General features: G+C 34.0%; 2 protein-coding genes and 1 pseudogene across 2 annotated transcripts; 1 reads left to right on the forward strand and 2 right to left on the reverse strand.

Moving 5' to 3' along the window:
* Positions 1-717: 717 nt before the first annotated feature.
* Positions 718-8,020, reverse strand: LOC137714340 (beta-glucosidase 11-like; annotated as a pseudogene).
* Positions 8,021-9,787: 1,767 nt separating this feature from the next.
* Positions 9,788-12,249, reverse strand: LOC137714341 (protein RGF1 INDUCIBLE TRANSCRIPTION FACTOR 1-like). Its single transcript, XM_068453580.1, has 4 exons — positions 12,172-12,249; positions 10,712-10,894; positions 10,381-10,602; positions 9,788-10,003 (listed from the first exon to the last, which is right to left on the reverse strand). Exons 1-4 carry the CDS (start codon positions 12,247-12,249, stop codon positions 9,788-9,790), a joined length of 699 nt encoding a protein of 232 aa, XP_068309681.1.
* A 5,489-nt stretch (positions 12,250-17,738) lies between these two features.
* On the forward strand, positions 17,739-25,946 carry LOC137714342 (serine carboxypeptidase-like 51). Its single transcript, XM_068453581.1, has 12 exons — positions 17,739-17,952; positions 18,077-18,171; positions 18,257-18,364; positions 18,464-18,704; positions 18,817-18,860; positions 19,174-19,347; positions 19,460-19,665; positions 19,792-19,861; positions 20,485-20,535; positions 20,865-20,917; positions 20,983-21,115; positions 25,860-25,946. The coding sequence occupies exons 1-12, from the start codon at positions 17,814-17,816 to the stop codon at positions 25,944-25,946; spliced, it is 1,401 nt and encodes a 466-aa protein (XP_068309682.1). The 5' UTR covers positions 17,739-17,813.
* The last annotated feature ends 663 nt before the right edge of the window (positions 25,947-26,609 follow it).

The following is a 26,609-nucleotide window of genomic DNA, read 5'->3' on the forward strand; positions in this document are numbered from 1 at the left end:
GAGAGATCAAATTGTAAATGATATTACATACTATATAATACATATATACAAGCCATATACCTTGTAGCTTCACGCAAAGATTGTATCCGTCCAAATATTTCACCCTCGGCTAGTCCTCCAATGAAGAATTGCGTTGAGTCTGTTGACCTAAATATATTGGACCAGTCTTAATTGGCGCCAATTGTGTAAACTTAAATTAGAGTGGTTTGGAGTTCAGAGATCTTTATGCTTTCAACCTTGCTTTATTGGCGAAGCAAGCTTGGCTCTTTCTTCAACATGCTTTCAACATAGTTCGTAATTTGTTTATTATTATCATTTGAGGATAGATCTTTTAGTCGTGCAGAACACACTTTTTTCTTCGACCGGATTGAGAGTCCTAGTAAGATTTTATCAAGGCCTATTATGCACATTATCCTCAATTTGTACGTGTTCTATTTTCAGTGTAATAAATATTGTACTTCCCTTAAAAAAAGCATATTGAGCCCCTTTTTTTCGTTGCGATGACAATACAGATAAAAAGGGAAATGATAAAGCAAATAATGCCAACTATTGCATGGAGAGGGCCAAAAGTTAAACCAGAGAGAGAGAGGCCATAATTTTGCTTGACATATTCCAACAATTCTTGAAGGCCCCAGGGAGTTATTGGAAACCGATTCAAATAACCGATCATAGTGCTCTAAGATTAACTTAGTACTGAACGTACACTAAGTTTTATGTTCAAGCTTTTACCACAAATACTGATGTATCATCTTGCAGTGCTGCAAATGCAATTACAAAACTTCATAAGCTCAAAAAATTATAGATATATCTACGTATGAATGACGTATATTTTACATGTTATTGACACATTGGTCATTTAACAAGGGCTGACTTTTTTTTATCTTTTTTGTCAGGGAGTAATCAAGGGCGGACTGTTGAAAGAATTCAGAACATAGTAAAAGGGCTGACTGTTGAAAGAATTCAGAACATAGTACATATATATATAAGAAAAAATCTTACCCAATAGTCTTCCATGTACTCTTATTTCCATGATGCTGGTGTAGTCCTTGACGTAGAACGTGGAATAATGATTCACTCCAATGAAAGTCAAATGAACCCCTGACACTTCGGGACTGAAGACTAGAAAGAAAAGGAAGTCTACAGCCTGCTTTCTTTTTCACTACATCAGGGTAATCTTCAAACACCAAGGGATTCAAAAACCTTAAAAACGAAATAGACACATGGAATTTAAAGTACCTATAAAGCATCAAGTTTCGGACAAGTAGACATATATATGGATGAAAAAATGAGTGCCCAACATCAAACTTACCAACCAAAATACAAGTCCATGGCTCATTGGGTGGCAAGTTCATCTTCAATGGTTTTTGTTAGAGGAACCAAAAGGCATCAATGTTGATTCCTATATACCCATGCTGCCTGTCCTGTATGTAAGAGTGACAAAGATAGGGACCCAAGTGAAGAAGATACCAAGGGCATAGATGTAACCACTTGTCAGTAGATAAAATAGGTTGTTATAAGGATTGTAATAGGTAGTTATAAGGTTGTTAGAATCTTATCCCGGTGGTTAGCTTACACTGCAAGATATTAAAATAGTATAAGTGTACACTGTAAAAGATTACTTGATCATTAAGGAAAATATAGATTTCTCTCTCAAACACTCTTGAGCTTTCTCTCTATTTTCTGCATAATTCTTTCTTGATCTTCATCAATATTTCTTCAATCTTCAGGAAATGGATCGATGCTTCCGCAAATCCTCTACACTCTGATTTCTTTTCTCTACCTTCTAGTTTGATAAACATTTGTGATAAGTTGAGATTCTTCAAACTATCAAATTCCCAGAAAATTAGGTGTTCTTCTCTTGTATGCCAACTGCTTGATTAAAGTTTTCAGTGAAAAAAATTCATTCTTTCTACAACAATGGTTACAACTGCTCTAGATTGTGAAATCTCCCATTACGAATTTGGTTTCGATTGTTTCTACGTCTTTCACAATCAAGTTGGATGATTCCAACTATCTTACATGAAGTTTTCAAATCATGCTTCTGTTGGAAGGACATGTGATAGTGGCTTTTGTCGATTGATCAAAGAAATGCTTGTAAAGGTTTATTGATGACTTAAATGTCGAAGGAGTAGAAATTGATGCGTATTAAGTCTGGAAAATGCACGATCGTGCCCTAATACAACTTCTCACAACAACTTTGTCTCTAACTGCAATTTCGTGTATACTTGGAAGCATGAGTTCTCATGACATGTGGATAAATCTCAAGGAAAGGTTCTCTACAGTGACCAAAGCTACCATATTTCAGATGAAAATGGAGCTTGGTAGCTTCAAAATATCAAGAAAATGTCTGATTCAGTATTTGTGTATCTTCAAAAGATCAAAGATGCAAGAGATCATCTTGCAGCAGCTGGGGTCATAGTTGAAGATGATGATGTTATCATTCTTGCTCTCAAGGGGCTCTTTGCTGAATAAACACATTTCGTTGTGTTATTCGAGGAAGTGAAAATGGTATTACTCTTAAAGATTTTAGATCACAATTGCTTGCTGAAGAAGCTATTATTAGTAATTTTTTTGAGACTTCCTTGAACTTTGGGATTGCAATGGTTGCTAGTACTCAACCAGATAAAGAGAAAGCACTAGTTCTTGATAGTCATCCATCACAATCACAGTTTTCTGTTGGCTGTGGATCTTCAAGTCAGGAGTATACTTCTAATGGTGGATCAAGTTCTCAAGGGCATAGCTCAACTCCAAATTATGGATCATCAAACAATTATCAGGGTAATTCTCATAATTATGGTGGCTACAATTCTGGTGGTTACAAAGGTTCTAACTTCAGAGGAAAAGGAAGAGGCCGATTCCAATACAATAGTGGTCCAAGATTTAATGCTCCAAATTCAAGTCTTGGCATTCTTGGCAAACCAAAATTTTATTAGTATTCTTGTTCTAAGCATCCCTCTGAGATTTCAACTTGTCAAATCTGCAACAAAAGAGGTCATGTTGCAGCAGACTGTTTTCAAAGGCATAACAATTCAACCATTGGCACAACAACTCAATGTCAAATTTGTTGGAAGTTTGGACATCTAGCCACTCAATGCTACCAAGATAACAATTTTGCATATCAAAGAAGACCACCATCTCCTAATCTTACTGCAATGCATGCAAATCACAATCCAACAGCACCACTTAAGAGCAATATTGGGTTGCAGATACTAGGGCAACATTTCATATAACATCTGAGCTTGCAAATTTGGAATTGGCTGTAATTTATCAAGGGAATGATACTACAACCACTGCTAGTGGCGTAGGTTTGAGCATTTCCAATATTGGCACATCAAAATTAGTAGCTCCTGCACATACTTTCTCATTGAGAAATATATTGCATGTTCCTAGGCTATCACAACATCTACTATCTATTTATCAACTGTGCAAGGATAAGCAATGTAGATTCATATATGATGATATTTCTTTTTGGGTTCAGGACAAAATCACAGGGAAAATTCTTCTTAAATGACTGTGTAGAGCTGGTTATTATCCTATTCCATTTCATCTTTCATCCTCACAGAAGCTATCACTTGCATCCTCACAGTCACATGCATATTACCTTGCAAAACCAGTTAGCAAAAGTTTATGGCACAAAAGACTAGGATATCCATCAAATGCTATCATCTATGCAGCATTACAACACACTAAGGCTCCTGCATCCACAAATATATGTCTAACTATATGTACACCATGCTTAGAAGGCAAATTTACAAAAATATCATTTTCTTATCTCTCAAATAAGTCTTTACATCCTTTAGAAGTGATACGCAGTGATGTATGGGGTTCTGCCCTTATGTTATCATTTGAAGGCTATAGATACTATGTCTGTTTTGTTGATAAATGTACTAGATACACATGAGTTTTCCCAATGAATAATAAATCAGAAGTTTGTGCAATCTTTGTTCAATTTTATACTTTTCTATGTACTCAATTTGCTGCACAAATTAAAAAATTTCAAAGTGATGGTGGTGGTGAATACACAAGCACAAAGTTTCAAACCTTTCTTGCATCAAAAGGTATTTTGCACCAAAAATCTTGCCCATATACTCCATAATATAATGGAATGGCAAAAAAAAAAAAAAAAAAAAACACATACATATTGTGAAAAACCACCATTATATTACTCCAAACTGCTAAACTACCATCAAAGTTTTGCTTCAATGCTTGTGCCACTGCCACATATCTGATAAATAGAATGCCATGTGTGATTCTTAAACTGCAATCTCCTTATACATTACTCTTTGGTAAAATATCAGATATTACTTATGTTAGAGTCTTTGGATGTGCATGTTATCCATTGCTTAAACCACTACAAAACCTCAACAAAAAACAACAACTTGCATTTTTCTAGGATATGCAAGAAACTATAAGGGATTTATAGTCTAGATGCTATTACCAACAAAACTTCCATATCTAGACATGTTCTTTTATATGAAACACAATTTCCATGTTCTACAATATCATAAAATGCATAACCACCAACCAATAAACCACTGCATTCATCTGATATCTCATTATCATCAATTTCTTTGCATAATCAAGTTACATTACCATTATCTCATATGCATTCGTTATCATCTCGAGACACATAATCTTTGAGTCAAAGTTCATTTAAAGCCACATAATTATTGAATGCATCTAAAGCTTTAGAATCCTTGGAAACACATTCATCTTTATCTAGTACCATAAAGTTTGTTCAAACACCCACACTGCATTACTCAAATACATCAATTCCATCATCATCACCAAATACAGTGCCTATACAGAATCTACATAATCACTAATCCATGTTGATCCTGATTTCCAAATTGAACAACTCACTGTTATTCTTCCAATCCATATGAATCTTCATCCAATATAGACAAGGTCAAAGAATGGTATTGTTAAAAGGAAGGCCTATTCAGCCACTGTTAAAGCTTCTCATATTCCTGCTATAGAACCAAAGACATTTAAAGCAGCATCTAAGATTCCAGAATGGAAATCAGCAAGGCAAGAAGAGGTTGATGCTCTCCATTCTCAACAAACCTGGTCCCTAGTGCCACTTCCACTTGATAAAAAACCTTGTTGGCTGCAAATGGGTATATAGAGTAAAGACAAATGTAGATGGTTCGGTGTCAAGATACAAAGCTAGACTTATAGCTAAGGGTTACAGTCAAGAAGAGGGTATTGATTATGGAGAAACTTTCACTCCAGTTGTCAAAGCTACAACAATTAGGCTTATTCTTGCTTTAGCAGCTCAATTTAAGTGGTCTCTCAAGCAATTAGACATCAAAAATGTCTTTCTACATGGATTTCTTCAAGAAGAAGTTTATACGGAACAATCTCTAGGTTTTCAAAGTTCAAATTGTCCATCCAATTATGTTTGCAAGCTTCAAAAGTCATTGTATGGACTTAAACAAACTCCTAGAGCCTGGAATGAGAGATTCACAAGTTTTTTTGCCAGGTTTGGGGTTTCAAGCATCACATGCAGATCCTTCATTGTTTGTTAAACATTCAGCACATGGAATTATAATGCTATTACTGTATGTGGATGATGTGATATTAACTAGTAGTGATTGACAACTGATCTCCATAGTCATTACAGAGTTGACAACAGAATTTGAAATGAAGGATTTGACCACTTTAAATTATCTTTTGGACTTACAAATCAGCTACAATATTGAAGGGATATTTTTGTCTCAATCAAAGTATGTGAAAGATTTAGTTGATAAAATGAATCTTTAAGACTATAAACCATGTGCTACTTCATGTCTTCCTTATCACAAACTAATCAGGGATGATGGCAAACCATATCATGGTCCTGATCAATATCGCAACATTGTTGGGGCACTGTAATACCTTACATTCATAAGTCCCGATATAGCATTTTCAGTAAATTAAACGTGTCAATTCATGCATAACCCGATGAAGTCTCATGTAATTGCAGTCACAAGAATCATCAGATACCTTAAAGGAACATCAGACTATGGAATTCACTTTAAACCAGAACCACTATACATTCAATCATATAGTGATGCAGACTGGGCTGGAGATTCCAATGATAGATGATCAACCTCTAGTTTTGTTGTATTTCTTGGTTTAAATCCTATCTCATGGGCTTCCAAAAAGCAGCACACTGTCTCAACCAAGGTTAAATATAGAGCACTTACCATCACAGTAGCATAAATAGCTTGGATAAGACAACTCTTCTGTGATCTCCAAGTTCTAATAATACTCCATCCAATGATACATTGTGATAATGTTTCCGCCATAGCTATTTCAACAAATCCAGTGTTTCATGCAAAATTCATACACTTGAAATCGATTATCATTTTGTTAAAGAAAATGTTACTCAAGGATATCTTCATGTTCAACATGTATCTTCAGCTGATCAATCAGCTGATATTCTAACAAAACGGTTATCTGCTCTATTATTCTAGCAACATTGTGGCAATCTCATGCTCAGTTCACTGAAGCATGAGATTGAGGGAGAATGTAAGAGTGACAAAGATAAGGATCCAGTGAAAAACATATTAAGGGCGCAGATGTAGCCACTTGTCAGTAGATAAAATAGGTTGTTATAAGGAATAAATAGTTATAAGGTTGTTAGAATCTTATCTAAGTGGTTAGCTTACACTGCAAGATTAGAAAACTATTAAAATAGTATAAGTGTACACTATAAAAAATTACTTGATCGTTAAGGAAAATATAGCTTTCTCTCGCAAACACTCTCGAGCTCTCTCTTTGTTTTTTTGCAGAATTCTTTCTTGATCTTCATCAATATTTCTTCAATCTTTACAGTATATCCCAAAACGTTGTTCACACTGATTGACCTATATTTTTTTGGAGAATGATAAACACACACCATTTTTAGCTTCTTTTACACCTTGTTTAATCTAGACTGTTGTGAAAAGCTAAAATGGATATGTGAAAATCACCTCCCTATTTTTTTTCATGATAAGGTTAATTTTATTAAGAATGTTATGTTACATATATGGTTACTAGTAGACTTGATTCTCATTTTATTAGTTTTTTAAGGCTTATTTTCTTCCTACTTATTGTTTGTTCATGTTAGCTAGCACTACAAAGAATTAGTACGAAAGGAGGGAAACAAATATTGCAGTTAATGTTCTTTCTTAATTTGCCTCTTTTTTCTTCTCTCTCAATTTGCTTTCTTCTTGATTTGTGAGACATCAAATTGTATCAAGAGTATTATGTTTTTAAGGACATATTGAAGCCCTTGACAGTGAAAAGTTTGACAAGTACCTCATACATTTTCTTGTACAATCTAGCAGCTGATGCATGAGATAACAAGATATTATGAGCTGCCATGTACGGCTTTGTTAGGAGTTAACCCTCGAACTGTTGACACCAAATGGAGCTGAACATCGTTATGGTGGAAGAAATCCAATATTGTAACCCCCAAGTATGAAAACATTAGGCTCACTCATAGTAGTCCAATGCAAAACTCTATCCCCAAAATTTTTAAAGTACGCATCTACATATGAAGTGAAGTCTTTTTTGCATCCACAAAATTGGTCCATCATGGTCATCTCAAATCTCATTTTCTGCATGTCCCATTTAAAACTCACCAATAAAAGTTAGGAACTTACACAATATTTCGACTAACCCATCCTCCATACTCATCATCAAGTGCATGTTGGAGATCATTGAGGTGTAAAGTAACATGTGGTTCGATTCCTGGTTGAAACAAACAACTTAATTAATTATCTAGGAACAACTTAAGTAACATGTGGTTTCATTCTCTGTTTTTGAGACGTTGGAATGATAAATTAACTACACTGTTTATATGTTTTTTTGAGAAGTATTTTGCATTTGAATTTATGATGAAACATTTGCATAAATATTTTACGTCTGAGTTTAAAATGAAAGAATTAGGTTGAATGAAGTATTTCTGGGATTGAAGTTACTAGGTCAAAATACGGCATCTTCTTATCTCAAAGAAAGAATGTTCTGAATTTTTAGCATAAACTGACATGTTAAATTAACCTATTAATTTAGACTTCAATTGAACATAATCGCAAATTGGGGTTGTACCCGAATCAAGTTTTGAATTGTAAAGAGATATATCAAATGCATGTGGGGAGATTGGTACGTTTGTCTCCTATCAAGTCACTTATGCAGGTACTATGGCGAGTTCATTCATGCATGTAGCTATTGAAACACAACTGTATGTTGTGACCCGAATCATGATTGAAGTTTTCTTGATAAAGGACTAGTGTTCAAAGTTTCATCATCACCTAGATGCAGTTGTACTGATGTAAATTAAGCTAGCTCAACCAAGAATATGTGGTCTACTCATGTATACTTAATTTTTGTAAGTGGTAATCTTGTTACATTGAGAAGAATACCCTAAAATATGGTGGCTACAACAAGTGCGGAGGCCGAGTTTAGAGGTATGAATCACGGTACATGTGAATTACTTTAGTTGAATAAGTTGTTAAAAATATTGGGCTTGAGACTAAGAAAGCCATGATATTGTGATAATAAGGTTGCCATTGGAGTTACCAAAATCGAGTGCAACATAATTGTACTAAGCATGTTGATGTTGTTCGATATTTTATTAAGGAAAACTTAGATGTTGAGATTATTGTAATTCCTTTTATGAAGAATAAAGGTCAACTAGTTGATGCTCTTCAAAGACAATCTTGTATAAAACTTAGATGTTGAGATTATCGTAATACCTTTTATGAAGAATAAAGGTCAACTAGTTGATGCTCTTCAAAGGCAATTTTGTATAGAGCGCTCTACAAAATTCTTGACAAGTTAGGCATGTGTAATATCTTTGCGACAACTTGAGAGATAATGTTAATGATTGACCTATTTCTATAGCTCTTTACCTATTTACTTGTACATATATTGTAAATATGATTAGTTTTGACATCTCTTTTATGTAGCACTTTGTGTGAATCCTATATTTAGCCGAACGATAGCTAATTGAAATTCCTAAGTTACTTTGTTTAGCAAAGACCACATTGTCTCATTGATTATCATCAAGTTGTTGGTTGATTCTTCCACTTGAATGAAGTCCATCCTTTTTTTATCTGAGAGAAGAAAGAAACAGTATTAAAATTTAGCATGTAAAATTATGAAAATCTTGCATCAGTGTTTAATCTCAGTTATCCCATGTTTTTTTTTTCCTACTTATGCACTCAGATTCACGTTTCTGATTAAGGAATGCAATACAGGTAGACACATAATTTTTTTTTTTTAGTACATTGATATATTTTTACACTAAGAGAAGGAGGAGTTCGGCTAAGTCACACAATGGGCAACCTAATATGGTATCAAATTTGACATCCACGAGATTCGAATCTATGACCTCTCACTTTCAAGTGAAGAAGAATACTACCAGACCGTAGTATTGTGTGGCAATACAAACACATAGTTAAGTGTATTTCTTTATCTTATTTTCTGTGGTTAGGCTACCAGCAGCCTACATTTTTTGCAATTTTCTATCTGATCCCAAATCTAAAAATTAAAATTAAAAAAAAAAAAAAAAAAAAAAAGCTGAGCTGTTGTTTATATATATAACGGTTCATGTGTAACTGGTTGCCATTTACACCTTACATGTTTCAAAAATTAATGCATAACTATTGCACCCAATTTAGAACAGTGCCCAAACCCAACTTTAAGTTGTTTAAAACCCCATAAACACAGCGTCCCACCATGTTTAGGACGCATGGCAGGGACTTGTAAGCGATGAGTTGGCTAAGCAAGTTCCAATAAGATTATAATTAGAACCTTACATTAAGGGTGCCCTATGAGGTATGCCCTTTCTTCTCCTTTTCCTTAAATTTGGATGAGGTGGTGGAGTTGGAGTTGGAGTGCTTTGGTGCATGTCTTGTTGCATTTGATCTTCTAATTCTTTCAATGGTAACCTTCTTTTTTTCCCTTCCTTTCTTCCCTCATCTTCTTTCTTCACTGCACTGGCTTCCCCATTTTTCTTTAGTCCCTCAAGCTTATGTCATCAAAATCAATAATATATATGGATTAATTGTTGAGTCAACATCATCAACCGAATTGAAACAAACAAAAAAAAAAAACCTAGTACCAATATTGTTATTTAATTCAATAACATAACAAAACAAATTCTTGCAGATGAGTATCGAACAATTAGAACTACCTTCGACAAAATAAAGACTAATCGCAACTATATCAAATTGTCATCGGCAAAGGCCTACATTGTCATTCATTGCACATTTTAGTCACAATGAACTCTAGCTATGACAAGTACCAATGACGGATAAGATTGCAATGTCCTAGTTGATTATATATGGAAATTTTGTTAATCTAAGCTTTAATTGAGAAAAGAAAAAGAAGAACATGATATCTAACCTTGCATCCCAATGAACAAAAACGAACAGGGTCCTCGAGACATCTCGCACATGTTTCACATATATGTGAGCCCCCTTTAACGGCATTTTTAGGCTCATGAGGCCTCTGGTTAAGAAACAACACTCTCGCACTATTTATCATATAAGTCTGAACTCCGTTGATGTCTAACACCTTCTGAATCTCAGATACCCTCACAACATTGTGATACGATGACCGTCTGATCTGCATCCACACCCCCACAAAAAAGAAAAAGAATTCAATTATACACAGTTGAATTTAAAAATAAATAAATAAATAAAACCAGAACTGAAATTTGTATATGCCTAATTACCTGAATAACTTGGTGATCTTTGTGTCTTGATGATTTACAATACAAACAGAATGCGCCATTCTTGCAATCTAAGCAGTACATGTTGCTTTCGCTTCTCAGGCCATCTTTATGCAATCGGCCACAGATGGAGAAGAAGGTCGTTGACAACAAGGATTCAAGCCACGAAGGTACCAACATCACCACCTGTTTGGATGCCAAGGAAAAAAAGATTAGGTAAGCCAAGAAAATAATCAAGACTACAAAGCTAGATAGATTCTAGCTCTCGTTCCTCGTAAACATTACAAGAGAGAGTTTGAACATTTTTTAAAAAGAGTAACGTAAGCCTTACCAGTATAAGCATGTGAATTATATGAAAAAGGACAATATTGTTGTGGCCTATTTATTGAAGAGAGAGAAAGTGCGGCAAACGGAGAGAAAGAAAGAATAAGGAATGGCAGATATATTCTCTTTATATTAGTGCTTTTATTTATAGTAACCTTAAGAGATATTTGTTATCCAAGTAATACAAAATCAAATTTAAAAGAAGCACTAGATTACAAAGAAATTCTAAACCAAATCCAACAAGGATTACAATCAACAATGTTTAATTTCAACAAACATACCATTGTTAAATGCGGGGCTCACATCTGTGAAAAGAAAAAGAATACAGTTTTTTTGTAACGGACGGTTAGGATGCGAGAATTGGTGGGGGGGGGGGGGTGGATTGGAGCTTAGGGGAAGGGTTATGACTGTTGGATTGGGAGAGAACGAAGGTTTGGGCGGGGAAGCCTTTCCAATTTATGAAAGGGAAATCAGGAACTACGACAAAGAAACATGTATTAGTTCCACGTCCAATTAGGGATCCGAGTGGCTCTAGGTTTTGCCAAGTAGACTAATTGTAATGTATGTTAACATCCAATTAGTGTAGATAATATCGTGTGTTAAAAAAATTATTATTTTTCGTAAGATTTTTTTACGGATAAATTAGGTTCACATCCCTCATTTTACTTTCTCATTAATCGAAATCTTATTTCTTTTTTTTATTTTGGATAATGCTAGTGATACTAAATTTGTAGACAAAATTTTGGAAACTAAAGGACATGAAAGTTGATAATTAGTTTATTACTTAAGCATTGATAAACGTGCTCATTCATATTGGTGACACATCATTTGGTTTGCAAATATTGTCTCCAAATATTTTTTGTGAGAAACCAAAACAACATTACGAGAGGGAAAAACCCGGGGAACACCTAAGGGCCCTGAAGTCAAATAACAGAGCATCAGAAGCAGTTTGAGGTGCACATCCCACCCAGACATGAAAATTCTCTAAACTATGCCCACAAAAGGTGATGGCATTAGCTACAAAATTAGCTTCCCTAAAAATATGCTTCCAGGAAATAGATTCAAAAGAAGAGGCCAACCATTTAATGTCTTCAATGATAGCCCTAATACGCCAAGGAATGTTACACTTTCCCAATTGCCTCAATGACAATCTTCGAATCCCTTTCAATCTTGACCTTCTTTAAACCCTGAGATTTGGCCATCTGAAGAGCATCCATAGCGGCCAAGGCCTCAACAACAATGATTGTGTTTTAACCCAGCTTCCTTGACCCTGCCACAAAAGGTCGACCGTGATGATTTCTAATGATAAAACCTGCAACAGCAGAGGTACTTACAATAGAGCCATCAAAATTTATTTTGTGATATTCAACCTCCGGAGGATGCCATCTTATGCTAATGTTACTTCTATGGTGGCCTGCCTCATTTCCTTTGGAATTCGCTAGTAAGAAGTTCTTGGCTATAAAAAATACAGTCTTGAAACTGCAAACAGGATTAGGCTTTATCTGCTTAAAAATAAAATCACTTTTGTCGTTCCACATTTGCCACCAAATAAACAAAACCTTGCTAAGATCAGACAAGTCTTCCTTGTCAATGTACTCTAGGCTATTGAGCCAGTCATTAACAGATGGAAACAAGGAAATAATAGGCAGATTACTATCAATCTTCCACAGTTCCTGAGCAAAATGACAATCTTTAAATCTGTGACCAATGCTTTCCTCAACATTATTACATAAGGGACATAAGGCAGAATTGTGATTATTGAATTTATGTAATTTAGCATTAGTGGTTAGCTTGTTTCTCAACAACAACCAACTAAAAAAATTTAACCTTGTGAGGAATATTTAGTTTCCAAATATTGTTAAGGAGCCCCTTAAATATATGATCTTGATTATCATCAATTTGAATTCTATGAGCTGATTTAACTGAGAACTCTCCATTGGAAGTAGGACCCCAAACAAGTTTATCTTCAAATATTGTCTCCAAATATAGTCTCTCTGGTAGTACCTTTTTATTTTTTTATCAATGTCCTTTGACTTTTGTCCACATTATTATTTGAATATTCAATGATTTTACATGTAAACATCTTTCAATTTCAAAACTGAAAACATATGTAATCATTTCTAAATATATTCTTTTAGTATTTTCCATATATTTTAATTTTAATATGTACCTTTTTTCTTTTTATTTTACACCAATATTCATTTTAGTTTTAATTAGTATCCATATATTTTAATTTCTTTTTAAGCCCATATTTTTTTTAATGTATATGTGTACCCCATATTTTAATTTTTAATATGTACTCCTACTTTTTAATTTAATTTATACCCATATTTATTTTTTGCTTAATGTACCCATGCTAGTTACATGGATTTATTTTATGTATTAAACTATGTCATAGTTATTTAAAAAACATATTTATACAACAAATTAGTTATCATAATTTGGTACGAAAAAAGTGGTGTGTCTTAAAAATAAAAAGAAGTTAATAAACATTAGCCAAAAATAAATTTTTAAAAAAAATCAGAAGATTGGTTAATAGAAAAATAGGGATACGGGTGTTAGTTAAAGATACAGGTTACCATCTTAAAATCTTCTTCCTCGGCACGCCGCCGGCTTTGTAACAAAACATTCTCAAATTTCAGCGTTCCCCAGACACACTCGTCTAGCCTCTACCTAGCCCCGCCCAAACCTGCTTAGCTTCGCCTAGAACACTAGCTGTACCTCCTTGCACCTCTGTGGTTAGCCATTATAATTTGGTTTGAATTCATATTTGGCAATTTTTAACCTAAAACATCTAACTTACAAATGAAGAAGAATACTATTAGGCCGTAGTGCTAAATGACGAGTCTAGCTTCTATATTAAGTGATTGTTCAACAAAATAATAAACTCCGTTGCGCCAAGGTTCTTTCATTACCTCATGGTCAATGTTTTAAGTGAACAACTAAGTTACATAAAATAGGTAGAAGTGAAGACTGAAGACGAACTTGGAATAGCCTGATAATCCACATTATTTTATTTTTCGATTAAGTGTCTAAAGTCCCCCAACCTTTTAGTGTCATTCCAAATTAGTCTCAAGCTTTTTAAACATTTCGAACAAATACCCAATCTAAAATGTCACATCCATTAAGTCCCAGTTAATTTTTCTATTACATGTACATGTGGCAACAATGGATCCCACTTATTTGCTTACTTGGATATTAAAATAATAATAAATATAACTTCAAAAAAGAAATGAAGATGAAAAAATAGAAAAACAAATTCAGGAATAAAATGGAAAACAAAAATGAAGATCGGAAAATCTCCTAACAAAAGAAATGATTAAGAATTCAAATAGAGTTTCGAGGAGTTTATTTATGCTCATGTGATTGTCTCATTCACCGATTTTCGGCCAGTAAAGCTTCTAGTTCTTCTTTGTGGGCGATGAAGATGGTGGTGACCACATCATGGTTGTCCATAGCAATTCAACAACCCCCATGACCTTCTTGATGTTGGCGGCTTGAGTTGTAGGGTGGATTTGTGATTGTGAGTTGGATTTGGAGGTGATGGTTGAAGGGGGTGGTGGTGGCCGTTGTGGAGCCTAAGCTTCCATGACCTTCTATTAATGTTGGAGACAAAGAAAGCTTAGTTAATTAACAAAAATTTAATTAGAGCTTAACGGATATAACATGTTCAACAGGTTGAATACCTATTTTGAATGTTTAAAAAGACTAAGTACCTGTTTTGAATGTTTTAGGTACTTAATCCTTTTTTGTTTTTTTTTTTTTTCTAGGAAACAACTCAATAACTCACTAAGCCTGCATCAGTGCGGTAGATATGGCAATAGGATGCTCGGAGTCGATGGCTGGGCTTGAAAAATCTTGTTTTCGTTTGCAGCGGCCTTACTCAAGCCCTCACAAAGCTATGGCCCGAAAAATGCCTTCAAGTGAAAGCCCACGCAGGAAATAAACAAAACTTTAAAACTATAGGGAAGTAAAGAAATGAAAAGGGTAATGCTATCTGTACACTCATTTTTACTTCTCACACATCCTTCTAGATTTTCGGCAGTCGGATTTAATGAATTGAAGAAGGTCAATAGCCAAAAATTAACAAGGATGTGTAAGAGGTAAAAATGATTGTGTGAATATCAATATCCAAATGAAAATTGCATTCAACCATCTTTTTTTATTTAATTCTTTTGCAGCTATTTGGCCAGTTAGACAGTTGTATTAAACCTGGGAACAATTATGTAATGTGTTGCTGCCTGCTGGAAAAATTTTAGAATTGCATAAGCACCAACAAAATAATAAACTTACACTAAACGGTTTTCAAATAAATTAGTTAGAACTCGTCATCCAAGATATTCGAACCCAAAATCTCTCATATTACTAAGTGACTACTTTAAATTAACCTCAATTCACCAACAAAAAAAAGTAAGAATCTAACTCTTATTAAGACAAATGTTTTATCATTGGAGTTGGAAGTCTTACCGTCAACTCAACGCAAAATTTTAGCTCTTCATAAAAACAGTTAAAACTTAAAAAGTGTAAGAAGTAAATTGAGGAATGTAGAAATTACTACCCTTCGAAGTTGGTCTAATGATATTTTTTTTTCCCGATTGTTATAGCTAACGAATGAACCACATGTGTTGTCACGTATATATGAGCACATGAAAAAATCCAACTAATATACAATAATCATGCCTATATATAGTTAAAATCTTATCCACCTTCAAGGTTGTTGTGTCTATCCTATAATTCTCCGTCATTCTATATGATGATCTGATGGGCCTGCAGAGAGAGAGAGAGAGAGAGAGAGAGAGAGAGAGAGAGAATGCAAATTATATATGCATTTTGCTTGCTAGAAGCTCATCATAGTTCACTTCACATCATGTGTCCCTTGCGTGGACAGCTAAAACGGTAGAGTCCACCAAAAATTCCATATCACAAACATCCATATTGTAGAAATTTCTATCAATAATTAGCTTAGCATTCCCATTCAAGAGAAATCCTCAAAAATTAAACACCCTCCTTCTTTAAAATTGTTTCATAATGAATATCCGTCTGTTACATATAACTCGTTTTTTTCTCTGACCACAACATACACGTGAATTCCACTATAAAATGACAGATTTCCACTTACATGGGTGTTGTAAAGGAAGGTTACATGTATAACCAACACATACAACAATTTTATATCGCATGACACATTCGATAAAACGTATGGGCAATTAGTTGGCCAGAAATGCTGAATATCTTTGCTTAGCCTGTAGGTTATTCAAATCGATTCTCGCTCAAAAATCTTATATGGAACTAACTTTCCGAATAAGGCACTCAAATTTTGTTCACTTCTCCCTTCATTTTTCTATTGAGGGCAACCTGAAATAGTGGTCCGAAGTAAGGTCCATTTTTCTTTAGCCCAATTTCTGTGGTTGTTGCACAAGTGATGTTTCACCACACATTCTTCGAGTGGAAACTAGCCGTGACAGTAAAAGCTTGTCCAGGCAGGATTTCTATTTCAGAAATTTAATATATCTCATGCAATTTTCTCAGTTCTTTTCTTTGGCAAGAAATTATTCAGAAGCATTGTTGCCTGAGAGGCCACTAAAAGTAGGATGAGCTTATAGGATGGCCTCACATGCATGCGAGCGTGCTACCTATAACATAACCTCTATGTGTGTGTGAATCGATGTATATAATCCAATAAATAGATTTATTGTTGTTCACACTAATAAAAGGTTATCATGCATGTTCTATACATGTAAAACAAGTTTTTAAAGTGCCAATAAACAATTCCGTTTTGAAATTGTTTTAAACAATTGTTGTCAATCTTCCGTTATTTTTAATCTATTTGGTTGACATTGTTAAGAACAATAAAACTTGACACAATGGTTTCCAAGCTAAATAGATGTCAATTAGATTGAGACTTCCTATGTGTTTTAAACATGTCAATCATCCAACAATCTTCAGCTACAAGCCAAGTTAAATGTTTAGGCAGTAAGTTCATTTGCAACGTTGGGGAAGCTGTTCATCTTGTGCAAGATAGGCAACCATAAATTATGAACGTTAAATATATATATATATATAACCTTGTGCAAGAACCCCAGCTATACATGGATTTCACCGTCGAATTATGCGGTCATTCAAAAAAAAATATTCAACATAATGAAAAAATGGTCATTCGTGAGCAAAACGTGTTTCCACAAAAAGAGTTTCTTCTTATAAATTAAGAAAGAAATAAGAAATAAGAATCCATGGGATTTGGGTTTTGTTTAAACGAGGAGTTTCTATGAGTACTTCTAAAATGATCAACTGAATTTAATTTTTTAAGAATTTGTGAAGTTTTTTGTTAGCTAATATGTGTAGAGTGTTTGGCATATTGAAATATCTCCTTTTTATACACCATGTATATTAAGAGCCAAAGAATACACGCAACGAGTGCACTTGCTATAACAAGAAATTAAATAACAAAATATTTTCTTTGATTTTACCGTTTGACCGTTTATAAATAAATTCTGAAAGTTATTATTATATAATGATAGAAACAATATCCGACTACTTATTTTTATTCCTCTCTTTGTTATTTTCTACTTATTTTTTTTCCTCTCTTTGTTATTTTGTGTTAGACAGAGACAAAGTAAGCTTTCTGTTGCGCAATATTAATCCTCAGTAGTCTCTCTACATATAAAACCTCCTTTTACTGCATGTTTTATTTCCCAGCAGGTTAAGAAGTTGCTGTCTCTCTCTCCCTCTCTCCCTCTCTCTCTCTCTCTCTCTGTCTCTCTCTCGACTCTTTGGTCTGACAATGAAAAATCTCTCTGTAATTCTTGCTGTCTCTCTTCTCCTTTTTATACCAATTTTTCATGGAGGAACTGCAATAACAGCAGCTGCTGCAGGAACCATAGATGGATCAGAGGAGTGGGGCTATGTTGAAGTCAGACCCAGTAAGCAATTCACACACACACACACACACACATAGAAATATATTTTCTTTCTGTAATGAAGCAGAAATGTTAATGCTCATGGAATTTTTGTTCACCTTTTTGTTTTGGTTTTGTTCTTACACAGAAGCCCATATGTTCTGGTGGTTCTACAGAAGTCCCAACAGAGTTGAGGATCCCTCCAAGCCATGGCCAACCATTCTCTGGCTTCAGGGTGGACCTGTGAGTATTACCAAACTACCTCAAATCAAATAATATGAACAAACCAGATATTTTATTTTACATTGATTATTTTTCCAAAAAACAGGGAGCTTCAGGAGTTGGGATTGGGAATTTTGAAGAGGTTGGTCCATTGGACACGAATTTGAACCCAAGAAACTCAACCTGGTTGCAAAAAGCAGATCTTTTATTTGTTGTAAGTTCACCAAAAAGTACTCAAAACTCTGTTTTCTTTTTTTGGGTTCCATTAAGTTATATGAATTTAAATTTCTTTTGATTTTTTGGGATAATTCAGGACAACCCAGTTGGGACTGGATACAGTTTTGTGGAGGATACGTCTCTGTTTGTGAAAAATGATTTGGAGGCAGCTGCTGATTTGACCACATTGCTGGTGGAGGTTTTCAACAGAAATGAGAGCCTCCAAAAGAGTCCTCTGTTCATTGTGGCAGAGTCCTATGGAGGTAAATTTGCAGTCACTCTTGGACTTTCAGCTCTCAAAGCCATTCAACAAGGAAAGCTAAAACTTAGACTTGGAGGTAATTAAAACTAAATTAATCAAGTTTTAATTAAAAATATTGGTCTAACTAAATATACCAACATCTTAAAATGTATATTTTTTTTCTCTGAACTATTTGGTTGTTTTTTTAGGAGTGGCATTGGGAGACAGTTGGATCTCCCCGGAAGATTTTGCGGTAAGCTACCATAGTTCTAACTGCTTTTGACTCAATAATTGTCTTTCCCGTATCATGCAGATTTTTACAGTTTGACTTTCAAATTTAGTTTAGTCTATATTGTTTTTCATACACAACCATGTTGGGAGTAGGGTTCTTAGATTAGGTCACATAATACAGTAACAATCAATTTGTATCATACTCGTAATTCATGAAAATCACCTTAAAATCTCACTAAAAAGATTATATTACTAAACCATAATGCTAGTGATAAATTTTCATTTATGTGTAATTATATTTAGTTATTGATGATTTAATTTTGTGTACATTACAGCTTTCATGGGGTCCTCTGCTCAAAGACGTGTCAAGGCTTGACGACATTGGATTGCAGAAATCAAATAATGTGGCTCGGAGAATTAAGCAACAGATTCAGGATGGTCAGTTGGTGGACGCAGCCAATTCTTGGGGTGAACTTGAGCATGTCATCATGTCCAACAGCAATGCTGTGGTAATTGTTTTTTAATTTTCGTATTAATTTAGTAATTATTTGTGACTGAAATTCAATTAAAACTCACAATTTTTTTCATTTAAATTATTTATTGGATTTGTGGCATTTGCAGGATTTCTATAATTTTTTGTTGGATTCAGGAATGGATCCAGTTTCATCCTTGGCAACAATTCAATATAACAAAGGAATTTACGTTAAAAAATATTCAAGATACCTGAGTTCTTTACGGTCTTCAGCAGGTGGTGGTAATGATGATCTTGGTTCTTTGTTAAACGGTGCCATAAAAAAGAAGCTCAAGATCATCCCCGATGATGTGACGTGAGCATATATCATTTTCAATCCGTTGTTTAAATACGTCTCGGTTGCAAATATAATTTTTACAGTTAAAAATGCTTGGTAAATATGATGTAAGCCGCCAGTGGTGCATATTTTTTGGGTTTGCAGATGGGGAGGGCAGTCTGATTACGTATTCTCAGCCATGACAGGCGATTTTATGAAACCAAGGATTAATGAGGTAATAGTTTTTCCTAATCCAGAAGAGCAAACTATAATATTACTTATATTATGATATAGTTGTAGCGTACACTTCGATTAAAGTTTAGTATTCTCTCAATACTTAGTTCGAATTAATTTTTTTATTTTATAATTTAGATAAAAGAAAGAAAAGTTAATTTTACAAGAAAATATTAGAGTGAATGGTGCATTATAGAAATTCACTGCATTATAGGAAAATCTAAATACTTCCATAGAAAATAGTTAAAAGAAAATTTATATGCCATCATATATGATACATATACCATATGTTGATAAAATACATTTAACATGTTATAAAGGTGTCTACGAAAATAAATAAAAATTAATCTACCTATCATCCATGAAAATAATAACTCACAAATTAAATTTATATCAAGTTTACTCATTAATATTAAATATTTTGTCTTGTAGGCATCAAATAGAGAAATCGAAGTCTCTTCTTCTAATTATTCTTTTTAATGAGCTAACTTTTGCCTAATTAAGTATTTTATCTGCAAGGAAATTGAATTTGTCTTTGCTCTACGATATTTCTTCTTTGTCTTGAAAGAATCTTGTGCCAACTTTTAATTTTTTTTTTTTTAATTCCCTTTTCTCTCCACTTAGGTTGATGAACTCCTTGCTAAAGGGGTTAATGTCACAATATACAATGGGCAAGTAAGTTTTTCTCAACATTGCTTTCATTTTAAACAGCAATAGCCAACAGTTTTATTTTATTAACAAAAATTAGGAATAACCAATTGAAAATTGATAGATCCATTCTAGAATTAAGAAGTGTGTTAGCATCAGTAATTGCACATTCAACTTAAAAAAACTGCCTAATCACTTAGTATTAGATTATGATAATATTTCTCTTCGCTTATTGATTCTTACACCAAAAACAAAAATCACCACCTATTTAAAGTTAATTATAATTAAGAATTGGATACCATTAAATTTTTGCAAACTAGCTAGGTTTGACATGATTTGGTTGGTAATTGTTGTAGGTTGATCTCATATGTGCAACCAAGGGGACTGAAGCATGGGTCGAAAAGCTCAAGTAAACTCTCTCTCTCTCTCTCTCTCTCTCTCATGTGGGTGGTTTTATCCATTCTGTTTTTTCAGGTGGGAAGGACTCCCAAATTTCTTGAACAAGAGTAGAACCCCTCTTTATTGTGGCAAAGAAGGATTTACAAGAGGGTTCACCAGATCGTACAAAAACCTGCACTTCTATTGGATTCTTGGAGCAGGACATTTTGTAAGTCAAAGCTTTCCTCCCCCAGCACACAGTAATTACTTCTTTTTCAATGTCATATCAGTGTCATGTCTTGTCATTCTCCACCTATTATGATCATGATGATAATAATGTTAACTTACATAACACGAATATATTGTTATATGTCTGCATACTGTTATGTTGTGGCTCATGCTAGTAAAATAAAAATGTTTAAACATAATGTTACACATATTTTTATTTTATTAGCATGAAACCCTATCATAATATTATATTCATGTGATGTAACACACTTGCTCAATTTAGGAAAATGAAAGAAAATATACAAAGAAATCAACATCACTATTTTGGAAGGGGGTAACACTGTGCTTTTGCACTGTCCTGTGGAGGCATTCATGCAAAGTGCAAATAATGCTATTTTTTAAGAAGTAAACCACCACTTCTGGTTGTCCAAAAAAAAAAATCATCATTTCTCGTTAAACTTTTTGCGAACACTGCTATTATATACACAGAATTAAACTACTACAACGAAATATTGTCCAAGCGTCGACTTAAGATGAGTAAAATTGAGATTTGATTTCTCGATCTATTTAAAATATGAGATGCATATCTATAGCCAATACATTGTTAGAATATTAAAAACGTAATTTTTTTATAAAAAAAAATTATTATTATTAAGAGGCAGCTAGAAGAGTTCAAAACTATTACAATAATTTAAGAGATAAGAAATTTTTAACTTGAGACACATAGGTGGAAACCCAAAGCCCTATGCTATAGTTAAGATGTCATCTTCATAATCCTGTCATGGTTTTGGATAAAGTTTTAAGTGAAAAATATGACATTGAACATGTATATAATATGTTTAAACTTTTGCTTAAAGCAATAATATTCTCTCTAATGAAAGCTTATTAAGGTGTATAAATGTAGCAACTCATTTGTCCATGTGCATTAAGCGTTTTGAGTGTAACCCCTAGCTGTATGCTGGTCTACCAATTGTTTGGATTAATTTGTTTTCAAATCTTAATTATAGAGGAGTGATTTCTACCTTCTTTTTTTTTCACCTTTTAGACACGTTTTCTAAATGCGAGCTCTAATTCTCTTTTGAATCTTTGATTAGTTCAGTCTACTGATTAGAATGGTGTGTATAAATTGTTTTCTTAAATATAAAAATGTTCTAAAATTTACTTAGAATTTACAAAATGTTGAAAGTAAATATTTGGATAGAGAGACTTTCATCTTTCATTATTATGTTGCGTACTATTTAAAGCACTTTTTGCGATTTCAACTTAAGAGCAACGTATTCTAAGATTAAAGGGTTTGTTTGAAAATTATTTTAAAATGACTGAAAATAATTTTAAAAAAAATGTTTATGAATTTCAATGACACTTAAAGTTTATTTTGCAATAAGCATCAATTATATAGTTCTTAGACCATCTCCGATGGTTGGGTTAAAAGTCAAAATTTTTAACCCAAAAAATTTAGCTTTTAGCCCAAAAACAGTTTTTCTACTCCAACCGTTCTACCCTAAAATTTTAGCCTGGGATTATTAAAGAATGAACTTAGGCTTTTTTTTTTGTTAAATTAAATTTTTTTAAAAAAATAAATATGTAGACTATCGTAAATTAATTTTATGAATATTTTAATTTAAAAAAATTTAAATTCCGATAAATATTGGGTAGAGTCTACCCCGATTTCTAGGCTAAATTTCGGGGGAATTTGGTATTGGCTTAGCATTTAGCATTTAGCTCAAAATTCCCCCTTGGGTTGGAGTGGGTTTGGGGGGAAATTTTGGAGGGTAATTTGGCTTTTAGCCCACCATTGAAGTTGGTCTTATAAAAAGTATTCCAAATATATATATTTTTTAATTTACTTATTTTTTATTAAAAATTAATATAAAAAAAATATTAAAAAAAAAACACTTTTAACTATTTTAGAAGCAGTTTCATGTCAAACCCGAATTCACCTTAGAATTGGATGATCGAGACAGAACGTCTTAAATGCAATCACTTTAAACAAGCCCGACAAGCTGGCCTGAGCTTGTATGTCAGCTTGTACCTTGGATGCTTACGTGAGAGTGACAAGTGACATGCCAAAAGAAAGAAAATAGTATCAAATAGAGCAAACACAAATGATCCCGTTAGTTTGGACTAAGATTATCTCCTTTTATTTTTTCATCTCCTTTCATTTATTTTTCTCACATTCTCTATTTTATCTTTTTCTTTCTATAAAAATTTAATATAAGACGTTGACGTAGTTTAACCGTGATCGTTCAAATATGAGAAAAAGGAAGAGAAGGGAAAAAAAAAGAGGAAAGATAATCATACTCTCATTAGTTTTCGATTTTAAAAACAACCTCATAATGTATATCACATTTTTATTACATTATATAATTGTTTGATCGTTTTTTTTATTATTATTTGTCGCATCATACGATAAAAGATATATATTTATGAAGACAATACTTGTATAGAATATGAAAAAAAAAAAAAAAAAAAACCCGTATTTTTATAGTTGTTTCATTTTTAAATATTTAATTGCAAGAATTCCAAAACAAACTTCACAAATATGATAACAATTATGTGCGACTAATCTTATCATGATTTAAAATTAAACAAAAATGTCAAAAATACACAACACTCGTACTCATAGGTATTATTTAGGGGGTTTTTTTTTTCTTTCTTCCTCTGATATTTTTTTTTTTATTAAAAAAATTAAAATAAATTGTTAAATTTCAAGTAAACGAGCTATAGGTCCACTCCAACAACACCGATACTGTCCCCACTTGCCCACCTGCTTAATCCATCAGGTGTGGGGTTTTATTGCCAAATGCCTCGATATTAGTTAGAGTGGGGTAATTCTATTTAAAGGGCTTGTTCTCAAATCTTCTGGCCGATGTGGGACAGAGGAATTCTAACACTCCCCCGCACGTGAGACCCAATTTTATGGGTCACACGTGAAGTTTCACACATCGGCAACTACGTGGAGCCAAGCCAGGGCTCACCCGTTCGCGCGGGGCCAATAAAGACCCACCCATTCACGTGGCATCTCTTAGCCTACGTGGAGCCAAGTCGGGGCTCACCCATTGGCGCAAGGTCAAAGGGGACTCACCCGTTCACGTGGTAGTATGAGCCCGTCCCCTGGCTCTAAGAGCAACTCCAGCGTTGGAGCCCTCCCCCCAGGCTATACACTATTCAATCCACCTAATGAACAGTAACTGCCCTTAATGAACAGTAATAGCCCTGGCAATAGTATTTGCATCTCCACCGTTACACTTCAATAGCCCTGGCAATAGGCAATAAAATATTAGTATTTTTTTTATTTATAAAATAATACAAAATAATTTTAATTATAATATCGGATAAGATTGAAACTTTGAAACTTTGAAAGAAAGATAGGAATGTGGTTGAAACTAGTTGAGAAAATATGAAATTGTGGTGTAAGGTAGAAGATAATGTGAAGGTATTTATAGAAAAGTGAAATCAATTTTTTTTTAATTTTCTCATTTTTTTTTCTGATTTATAATAATTTTTTACATTTTTTTTTAATTTTTATTCACCTAATTAATCTCTGCCGCTGGATTAAAAAATTTGAATTTCCAACACTCCAGATTGTGCCACGTGGCACAACTGTAACATTTCAAAATTTTAAATTGTTTTTTTTTTTTTTTAAATTTCCATAGCCTAATAACGTGGACCGTTGATCTCAGATCCAACGACTGAAATTAAATGAGGTTTTTAATTTTTTTTTTTTACCTTTGAAAATCCAACGGTCCATAAAATATAGCCGTTGAAATCCAACGGACATGGGGAAGCCACGTGGCCTCCCCAATATTAAGAAATCTGAGTGGGCCGCGGGCCCCATTTCTGAATTTATGTCGCCTAACGCGCGCCCACGCACGCTTGAAGGCCACGCGCCTGACAGAAAAAAAATAAAAAAAAACAGCTGATGTCGCCCTGACGTCACACCCACTTCGGGCTCTCGGGTTGGCAACTCGTGCCAGGCCTCTCCCCCGGGTTGGGCCTGTCCCTCGGGCTACCACACGCTGGACCAAATCAATCGGGCTCTCTAGCCCTGTTCACGGGCCTGTGCCCAGAGCAAAAGCTCCCGCTGGAGCTACTCTAATACCATGTTAAATTTCAAGTAGACGGGCCATGGGCCCACTCCAACAACACTGATATTGTCCCTACTTGGTCACCTGCTCAATCCGTCATGTGTGAGGTTTTATTGCAAAATGCCTCAGTATTAGTTAGAATGAGGTAATTCTATTTAAATTGCTTGTTCTCAAGCCTTCTGGCCGATGTGGATTATAGGAATTCTAACATAAAATTTTAACGTCACATAATTATAACCATATATAACATGATAAGGAGAGAGAGGGACGAAGTGGGAAATTTAGAGGAAGTCAAACTTTGGTTGGAGGGTGGGACATGCAGATATCTTGCATTGCATTGCATGCATATGACGTGACAATTACTTGAAGTACTATATAACAATATATTACTACTGACAGTCCATGAAATCAGAGATGTCTGACCGGTCGGTGTATATATGTGGCACCACTCGTGTGGAAGACAAAGCTGACAAAGTCTGACCAACCCAGAGACCTTTTCCATTCTAAATATTTTAGAAAAAATACACAACAATATTTAATTTAATTAATATAAACAACAATTTACTGTTTTAGTTCCATTTTTTTATTTGAAAATATGTAACTAGTTTCGTTTTTATAATATTTACTGATTTCATTGATATTTTTTAAAATTTACAGGTACCGGTGGATCAGCCATGCATTGCATTAAACATGGTGGCCGACATCACACAATCACCTGCTGCTGCTGCTGCTGCTTCTACGTAGAAAAGAAAGAGTGTTGGCACACGGCAACCAGAGGCAAGAGTCAAGAAGCAAACAATAACCATGCGGAACACAAAAATGAAATGAGGGGAAAAAGCTGCATACTGTGCAGGGTAGATATTTTTACGTTCGTAGGAGGCTGCAGCAATTGTTTCATTCTTCAATTGGTATATGGTCCAACATTTCTCTGATTAGTCTGGTGTTTTTTTTTTTTAAATTGAGATTAGTTGTTTGATCACAATCAGAGATGTTTTTTTTCTTTTTCTTTTTTTTTGATACGATGGTTTTCTGTTTATCTAATTTATAAGGGTAGTCTTTTGAATTTGAATGAGAAGACAGACGTTACATTGATTAACTAATTTAATTCACTTATGCTTAAGCATTAACTTTCTTATTCAGTTATTAATTGAATCCAACCCTCGTAATGTTGGGGTTTAAATTGGTTCTGGTTACGACAAACTATTTGATTCAGGCTTTTTGTTTGCCTCTTTATGCCACAAAGAGAATTGAGAGAGAGAAATTGTGAGCTTGCCACTGTTGGATGCTTACAATAGATAGATATGTGTTAGTACGAATGTGTGTTGCGCCTTTTTTAACTTTGAAACCAAACATTTATGCTACAAGTGGGACACTTTGTTAGTTAAGTTGTTTTCTATACCTCGAATG

Source organism: Pyrus communis, chromosome 14, assembly GCF_963583255.1.
Source record: "Pyrus communis chromosome 14, drPyrComm1.1, whole genome shotgun sequence".
In the NCBI taxonomy this organism is placed as follows: Eukaryota; Viridiplantae; Streptophyta; class Magnoliopsida; order Rosales; family Rosaceae; genus Pyrus; species Pyrus communis.